Source organism: Tarenaya hassleriana, unplaced genomic scaffold, assembly GCF_000463585.1.
Source record: "Tarenaya hassleriana unplaced genomic scaffold, ASM46358v1 Cleome93, whole genome shotgun sequence".
In the NCBI taxonomy this organism is placed as follows: Eukaryota; Viridiplantae; Streptophyta; class Magnoliopsida; order Brassicales; family Cleomaceae; genus Tarenaya; species Tarenaya hassleriana.
In genome coordinates this window covers 224,484-233,253 of record NW_010971683.1, presented here as the reverse complement: position 1 = coordinate 233,253, position 8,770 = coordinate 224,484, and the positions used below count along the sequence as shown (strand labels likewise).

Here is an 8,770-nt window from a genome sequence, read left to right as displayed (position 1 = left end):
TATTTAGGTAGACATCTAATGTCAATCATATCTAATATGACTCTTAGATCCTTTATGAGACTATGATATCAAATATCATTGCATATTGGTCTCATCTGTACCATTAAATCTCAAGTCAAACTTGACAACTTAACCCAAGATAAACCATATTCAAGCTGTAGGAACCACGATTTGCTCCGTTTGGTACAAACGTTATAGATTGACCTGTATCTTGACGGTTCGTCATCCAAAACATAAAGGCTATTAAACTGGTAACCTTTACCATAGAATAAATCACCTCTATAAATGGATAGACATTTGTTCTCAATAACAAATCTAAAACCATCCGAGTCTAAGCATAAAATTGATATAATGTTCTTACTGATAGCAAGAACAAAATAACAATCATGTAACTCCAATACAAGTCAAGAAGGTAAAGTCAGATCATAAGTCCCGACGGCTAATGCAGCAACTTTTGCTCCATTCCCAACGCGGAGATCTACTTCTCCTTTTGTCAATTGTCTACTTCCTCGCAACCCTTGCACATTTCCACAAATATGCGAGGCGCTTCCAGTATCGAATACCCACGACGTAGAAGTAAACAAATTAGCCTCTATAACGAAGACACCAGAAGTCAAAGCTTCTTTAAGCTTCTTCTTTTCTAAGCTTCTTCTTCTCCTGATCTTCCAGGTATAGTGTACAATTTCTGTTCCAATGCCCAACGGTATGACAGAAATAACACTCTTCCTTTTTGGACTTAGGCTTAGGTTCAATGACAACGCTTGTCACTTTCCACTTGCCCTTGCTCTTGGAACGCTTCCTTTTGCTGGAATTCTTTCCAACAACTACCATTTCACTCTTACCATGGCTTTCAGCTCTCTTTTTGGAATGACGCATTCAACTGATCAACTATCAAAGAATCGTCCATGTCCTCTAATCGCTTACGCAATTGTGAGGTCATGTTTCCAAACGTCAAGCTAGACTTGTCCGGATCATCATCCACATGCTTCCGATAAGCATCAATGATCGATCTAGAAGCCATGGTTAGAGTCTTATCCTTCATAAGGATAGATCGCATCGTCAACTTCGGTACAATACCGGTTAACGCTATGTCCTACATAAAAAGACAAAACAGAACGAAAACACATCTACATGCAGATTCTATCAATGATCCACTACCAGCTAGTCCATCATCAATCAGTGTCAATCTATCTATGATCCACTACCAGCTAGTCCAACATCAAACAATGACAGCACATATGTAAAGATAAGCTATATTCCCATAAAGAAAACTAACCCTACAATAATTTTCTATATGGGACTAAGATCCATATTTCACACAAGAACAAATTGTTACACCTATCCTTATGCTATTTAGGTAGACATCTAATGTCAATCATATCCAATATGACTCTTAGATCCTTTATGAGACCATGATATCAAATATCATTGCATACTCGTCTCATCTGTACCATTAAGTCTCAAGTCAAACTTGACAACTTAACCCAAGATAAACCATATTCAAGCTGTAGGAACCACGATTTGCTACCCTGCCTCACAAAGATAATCCGGCACGCTCAGCTTTGGCATGACCCATGTTACGGACGATCGATGCCTTGACAGACGCTCTAATAATGGGAGGTACACACTTAGCATTACATAAACAAGGGATTTTCGAAACCACACTTAGATCAAGCATCTACTTTCAAGCTATGAAAACCACCATTTCTCCATCTTGCCTCACCAAGATAATACGGCACACCCAACTTTGGCATGGCCCATGACACGTACGATCGAGACCTTGACAAGTGCTTTACTCGTAGGGCTCCTAGATCTAACCGGTTTCTGTGCAACGATTGTTCATAATCCGAATAGTCCATCCATTCGAATTATGTAATCCCAATCTCGGAGCTCCCACTCAATCAAGCATATACTATATCTTGATTAAGTTACATGTATTCATTCACTATGGACCATCCATAAGAATGAATCATGTCTATTTGAGTTACAGTTGATCAGATTATGCAATGATTGCGTAATCGGACCTCGAAAACAGAAATTTTCGGAATCTGGACTTCGGACCGTCTGTTCTGGAGGTAGAACAGACGTTCCAGGCTGGCAGAACGTTCGGTCTCGACTGCAAAAGTCGGTAGATTGGATGTTGGAATTTTTTTTTTCAAAAAGAGGGTAGTACTAGAAGTCCTTGTAGTACCCTCTCTAATACCTTTTCCAGGGTAATAAACGTGTTATCATTTTACAATAATACCCATCCAAAATCCAAGTTTTTAACATTCTTTGAGGGTTTTATGGTAATATCGATATTCTACAATCCAGTGCACCTCACCCTACATTAAAGCTCCGTGCAACCTTTCCCCCTCTTTCTTTTCTTTGGTCCACGAGATCCCTCTCTCAGGCGCTTCTTCTTCTTCTTAATGATCGATTCTTCTCAGTATTCTGGAATTGGGTAGTGATTCTCAGGTTTTGACTTGAAACGGTATTGGGGACAAGACACAGATCGTGCACTATCTTTGTCAGATCATGGAGATTTTTCGTGGGGTCTCCGTATTCTTGTTGTCTCTCTGCCTATATCTGTCAACTTCTTTCTCGATCGACAATTTTCACCAGGCGTAAGTGGAATTCTCGTTCTTCTTCTTTGGGTTTTCCCAGGAAAATTCGTCAGATTTGATTTTTTTAATGGGCATTTGTTGCTTTTAGTGTATTGGAATCTGGGTTGAAGCTATTATTTTGATCCTTTGAAGGCATGATTTTTTGAATTTCTTGATGCATTGTGGATTCTATTAGTTAATTTCTTCTGTTGTGGGAAATGCTATGGAAATGTATTGTTCTATGATGGATACCTGTGAATTCTTGGAATCTCATTGTAAGTACTAGTTGGTCTCTTTAGGGTTTTGTTTCATCACAATTTGATTGCGATATGTTCTGTAGTTACTGTAGGAATCATCTTTAAGTTAAGTTCCTTAGTGTTTGGAATTCAGTCCGTAATCTATGGATGCAAATCAATATTTACGTTTGTTTTCTCAATAATAAATATGACGTTGAAGAACTAGAATCCCGAAATTTTTCCAAACAGGAGAGGAGATGCAAATTGTATGTAGCAATCTGTTGCTAAAAGTTTTAGGCTTTGGAAAGAGGTGCATTCTTGCAGAAATGCTATCAATGTAGAGAACTATGCTTGGATTTATTGTCATCAAATGCAGTTGTGGTAATGATCCTGTGATGCGGTAGAAATCTTCCCGTTCGATATTATTTCTTTTTCGATTGACGGAAACATTATTTTAGCATTTGTGATGTCGCATTCCCAATCACCAACAGTGCCGTGTTGCTTATGCAGTTTTCCTATTGTTGAACCTGATCCTGGTCATACAAAGCTCCGTCTTAGTAGGGAAGGATTGGAAGCAATTAGCAAAATAACAACTCCCATTGCAGCTGTTGCGGTACGTGATAATGATAGTTTGCATGCTTCTCTGTTAGTTGTAGTTCTCAGCTTTTGGCTTTTCATTATCTTTCCTGTTGACAAATTAGGTGATCGGTCCATATCGTTCTGGCAAATCATTTCTACTCAATCAGCTTCTTTCCCTTTCCTGTTATGAAGGTACTTCTTATTGCAAAAATCTGGGTTCTGTGCCTGGAGCTCCTATATAGATAGTTTTGTTAGTTGAAAAGCTTATTCACTTCGACACTTTTGCTCATGATGATTTTGCATCTTCAGGTTTTGGTGTTGGTCACATGCGAGACACGAAAACAAAAGGTGCTGAAATGATGCGCTGAGGAAAAATTGATCCTTCCCATCACAAGTATTTTTTTCTGAAAAACATGTTGTCCTAGATAAGGATTATTGATTTTGTTTGAAATTTTTTAAACTTGATCGCTTATAGGCATTTGGGTTTGGGGAACACCTATAGAGCTGGAGATTGACGGAGTAAAAACTTCTGTATTTTATCTCGACACTGAAGGATTTGAAAGTGTTGGAAAGTCAAATGTATATGATGACCGGTAATTATGCTGTGTGTTTTTGTATATTTTGGAGTTTGGTTGCTGCTGGGATCTCTGGATATTTACTTATTTGCTGATGATGTTTTCAGAATTTTTGCTTTGGCCACAGTGATGAGTTCTGTACTTATCTATAATCTGCCTGAAACGGTAAGTTGTCCTACCTCTATATTTTTTTCAGACTACTTATGCTTCTAGCATCCATGTTAAGGCTGCATGGGTTCAGGTTGCTAGAGAGTCTCACAGTTATGCCTTACATGTGGACCATGGATTATGTTGATTTCTGAGGTCACGATGTTTGAGCCAAATGGATTTTTTGTTCTGTTTTCAGTTTTAGAGCCCAACTAAGAGTCAGTGTTCAAGACCCTCCTGCATAATAGCTTACGAGAAACCTCGTTATTCTTAAACTGAAGTAGTGATTTCTGTTGGGAAACCATTTGACCAAAGTGTCTCAGAGATCTTTATAGTTCATAGTTAAAAACAACTTGTGGAGGTGTAAAGTTGGTGATTGGAAAATCTTACTGTGATGTTTTGGAGTCAAGGGTTTGAGATCTATTGTGTTTTAAGATTCTTTAACTTAGTTGGAATATGCAAGAAACCTGTGAAGCTTGGATATTCTTAGCTGTTTCTTCCCTCTTTTGGTGTTCGTAGAGTGCATACAGTTAGGAGGAAAGGGAACATTCTATGTGTTATCTTTTTTCTAATGCTTTTTATGAATTTAGTATGCTAGCAAAACCAGAGAAGAATTTTGATATTCTAACAAGCTGTTTACGCAATATGGAGTTCTAACACATTTTTCATAACTTCGTGCACATTCTGCTCTCGGATACGGGTTTTAATCAGATCCGTGAAGCTGACATTTCTCGGTTGTCCTTTGCTGTTGAGCTAGCAGAAGAGTTTTATGGAAGGTTTGTTGTTCGATACTGCGGTACATTTTCAGTCTATTGTATATAGAAATTATTTCTTTCCTGTATGAATACTGACCGGGTTACTTTCATTGGTTCATGCAATCCAATGGTCAGAGTAAAGGTAATTCACAATTGCTTCTATGGTGTTGTTCTTGATCCTTGTAATCTTCCCGATGTTTTGTTTAGATTTTCTCCATTTCTTGTAGGGCCAAGATGTTGCGTTTGAACCTGCAAAGCTTTTGTGGCTAATCCAGCGTGATTTTCTGCGTAAGTTTTTTGTGCTTTGCTAGGTAAACTATCTATAATTCAAGTTGAATAGTACTTAGATCTTACGTAATGTCTGCATAACCCAAAATGCATTTCTTACTATACACAAAATTTACCTGCAACACTTTGTGTGCATTGTGGTCTTTCAGTTTTCTCTTTACTTATGCAAATGAATTGGACTTGATTAAAAGTATTACAATGTCAACAGAAGGGAAATCGGTACAGGAAATGGTGGATCAAGCTCTTAGACGTGTCCCTAATACAGAGGGTGAGAGTTCTTCTGAATCTTTTCAATTCTTCAACTGATGTTTCACAGACAATTTCTTTTGTCAGCAGTCCTTATTGATGGATTTTTTCTTTTTACTGTCTTTATAGGTGACAGAAACATAGATCAGGTGCACTTTTCTTCTAGGTTTTGTCAGGTACAAATTAATGATTTCACTGTTCATATCTCAGAAGCTATCTCTGTCATCGTTTCTCTCAGGTTAACCAGATCCGAGAATCCTTAGCTACAATGGGTGACAACAGCACAGCCTTTAGCTTACCACAAGTATGGACTCCGTATGTGTTTGTTTATTTACTTGTTTCTTTTTTGTAAAAGCTTCTCGACATGCATGTTTCTTGGAAAAAAGAAATTGAATGCTTGAATCATAGTGGATGATAATTGGGATGTATTGAAAGAATTTTTTGCATAATCCTTTTGCCTTTAAAAATTGTGCTTTGTGGCTCTTGCCTCTAAAGGTACAGCGGGTCATAACCTTTACAACGTTTATTTATTATTTCTCAGAAGGTCTTTTTAGTCTAGATACTCATAGTATATGGTTGAAAAATTTCTCTATTGCCAAGGAGTTTTACCTGATCTTACAAAAGATACGAGTCATTTATACTTCGGTGATAAAGCATATGTGTAGTTGTTTCCCTTGTGGTAATTTTGCTCCTTGTTTTTGTTTTGTAGCCTCATCTGATGCGTACGAAGCTATGTGATATGAAGGATGAAGAGCTTGACTCTACATATGTTGCAAAACGAGATCAGTTGAAAAAGATTGTTGGTGATATTATCCGCCCAAAGATCGTGAGGGGGAAAACCCTAAACGGGAAGGAGTTCGTTTCTTTTCTGGAACAGGTGAGTGCCGTTTCTGGTCTGTGTGGTTCCATATTTTTGAATAATCACAAAACGTTAAAAAAATTTAGACTGAGCAACAATAGTCCTATGTGCCTGCATTTTGTGGTACTGTTTATGTATGTGCTAGGAAACCAAAAGCCGTTGAGCTACTTTTGCAAGTGATTAGAAATAATTACACTTGTCTTGGATGAATGTGATTTTCGAGTTGCCCTTTAATAACAGCCTTTTCTCTTGTTTCTTAAATATAAATGACGCAATTTGCTTTAGTTTGTTTACATTGTGAGGTATTTATTCTCTGTGTAAAATTGAAAACGATTTTTTGTTTGACTATTTAATTTGTGTATTTTGTACTTATATATATATATATTTATGATTTTGTCTTAATTTTCAGATACTGGATGCCTTAAATAAAGGGGAGATCCCATCCACAGGATCACTAGTTGAGATTTTCAACAAAGGTATTCTTGAGCGATGTGTGAAGCTATACAATGAGCGGATGTCAAGGTTACGTTTGCCAATGTTGGAAGAATCTCTGCGGGATGCCCATGAAGTGGCTCATGGTGAAGCTATAAAAGCTTTTGATGAGCAGCATTTTGGTCGACACCATGCGAAGAAATCTGTCATGCAATTAGATGAACAAACGCAGGAGGTATTACTTGTTATACTAATCTAAATTTCTGTATTGCTAAGGAGTTTTATGCAACTAACTGCATGAGTTTTATGCAGCTAATTGCAAGCCTAGTAGATGAAAAGAGAGTATTGGTCGAAAAATTGTGTTGGCAATGAACCTCTCTTGTGGTATATAAGTACGTTGAATTTTCAAATTTAATTTCTTAGAGACCTTTTGCTCTGAAAATCTTATTTAGGTATACAAGAATTTTGTCCTTGCAAATGAATTCCATTCCTCAAAGCTCTGTGAGGCATTATATACGAAGTGCGAGGACGATATGGACCACCTACAGACTCTTCGACTTCCATCCATGGCTAAATTCAATGCGGGTATCCAACACTGCAACCAGAGTTTTGAGCAGCAATGCGTTGGTCCTTCAAGGCAAAATTACGAGCAAAGATTGACTAAGGTAATATATGCACTTATTTCCAAGTTTTGTATGCAAAGCATTGAGCTTTGTATTCTATGATGCCATGTTGCTAAATTTAATTTGAAGTTTTTGTTTTTGGTAGTACTTAATAACTGTAGTTAATTTATGTTTTTTTTCCCTTAACGACTGTCAAAATAGGGAGAAAAAAAGGCACAGCTAAACTTTACTTGAAATATTAACATTGTCTATCTGCAGATGATGGGAAAGGCACGGTCACTGTTCATCAGGGAATACAATAACCGGCTCTTCAATTGGTTGGTCGCGTTCTCTCTTGTGATGGTGGTTGTGGGGCGATTTATTATCAAATTCATCTTGTTAGAGATGGCGGCCTGGATACTCTTCATATTCTTGGAGACATACACGAGGATGTTCTGGTCCGCAGAGTCTCTTTATTACAACCCCGTATGGCATTTCATTGTAGCGACTTGGGAAACTGTCGTCTATAGCCCAGTTCTTGACTTGGACAGGTAAGTTACAAGATTCTCTCTTCTTCTTGATTGTTTACAGACAGCTTTTGTTTACTTCCTCTAAATAGGGTATATTATCAACTGAAAGAGTGCATTCGATGGAGAACATATGTATCTCTAGGAACATAGGCATGAACCCGAGTTTTCTGAAACCAAAAAGTCTGATGATGATGATGCTCGTCTAATCTTGGTGTTTCGTGACTTGCCTAACCAGATGGGCTATTCCGCTAGTCTGCCTAGTAGCGTTAGGAGTGCTTTACTGGCGGTGCTACGGGAAGAGGAAACACGGGTCACGTTGGCTTCTGCCATTGTACAATAGCCATAAGAGTGGCCGGAATAGGGCACGGTCAGAGTAAAGAAGCTTCCTTAAACTAATACAATATCCCCGGGGGCGTGCTCGTTGTTTTTGTCATTCGAAGCCTGCCCATTGCTACCACCATATTTTTTTCTGGGGCTTATAGAGGAAATCAATGGAAACATGAGTTTTAGTAGTGGCGAAGAAGTATGAGAAGGATGGTCAGTTCAAAGATGGGCTTTCTCTGTGCACCCTGTACCATTTTATTTACATAGATGCATTGTAATTTTGAATTTCATAACTTGATTGGATCTGTTTATTATTTTGTTTCTTCACTGCCAAAGAAGCTTATTTGTATCTTTCTTTGTTCTTCGCCTATCACTAAACCAATTTAGCGTCGTCACCAGATATTAGAAGTAAAATGACAGATCCCTTCCACATGAGGTTGTGGATTCGATTTTTTTTAAGTCTGATTTTCTTCTGAATCAGTCAGTTTCGCTTGGTTATTTGTTGTGCGTGACTTGTTGGCTATTGCACGGAGTCGCAGGTTTACTGTCTGAGATGTGGTCCTGTCCATGGGGCCAAAAGGTGTCCGGTCCGAAAGACTGTAACCGGTCCAT

The 8,770-nt window shown here is 38.1% G+C and overlaps 1 protein-coding gene across 1 annotated transcript; it reads left to right on the top strand.

Moving 5' to 3' along the window:
• Nucleotides 1-2,381: 2,381 nt before the first annotated feature.
• On the top strand, nt 2,382-8,509 carry LOC104804694 (guanylate-binding protein 4). The gene is made up of 17 exons (XM_010529034.1): nt 2,382-2,606; nt 3,332-3,434; nt 3,523-3,592; nt 3,710-3,748; nt 3,876-3,993; nt 4,083-4,140; nt 4,834-4,898; nt 5,013-5,019; nt 5,105-5,165; nt 5,374-5,433; nt 5,541-5,560; nt 5,650-5,715; nt 6,121-6,288; nt 6,680-6,937; nt 7,155-7,367; nt 7,584-7,855; nt 8,070-8,509. The coding sequence occupies exons 1-17, from the start codon at nt 2,518-2,520 to the stop codon at nt 8,209-8,211; spliced, it is 1,809 nt and encodes a 602-aa protein (XP_010527336.1). The 5' UTR covers nt 2,382-2,517; the 3' UTR covers nt 8,212-8,509.
• Nucleotides 8,510-8,770: the final 261 nt, after the last annotated feature.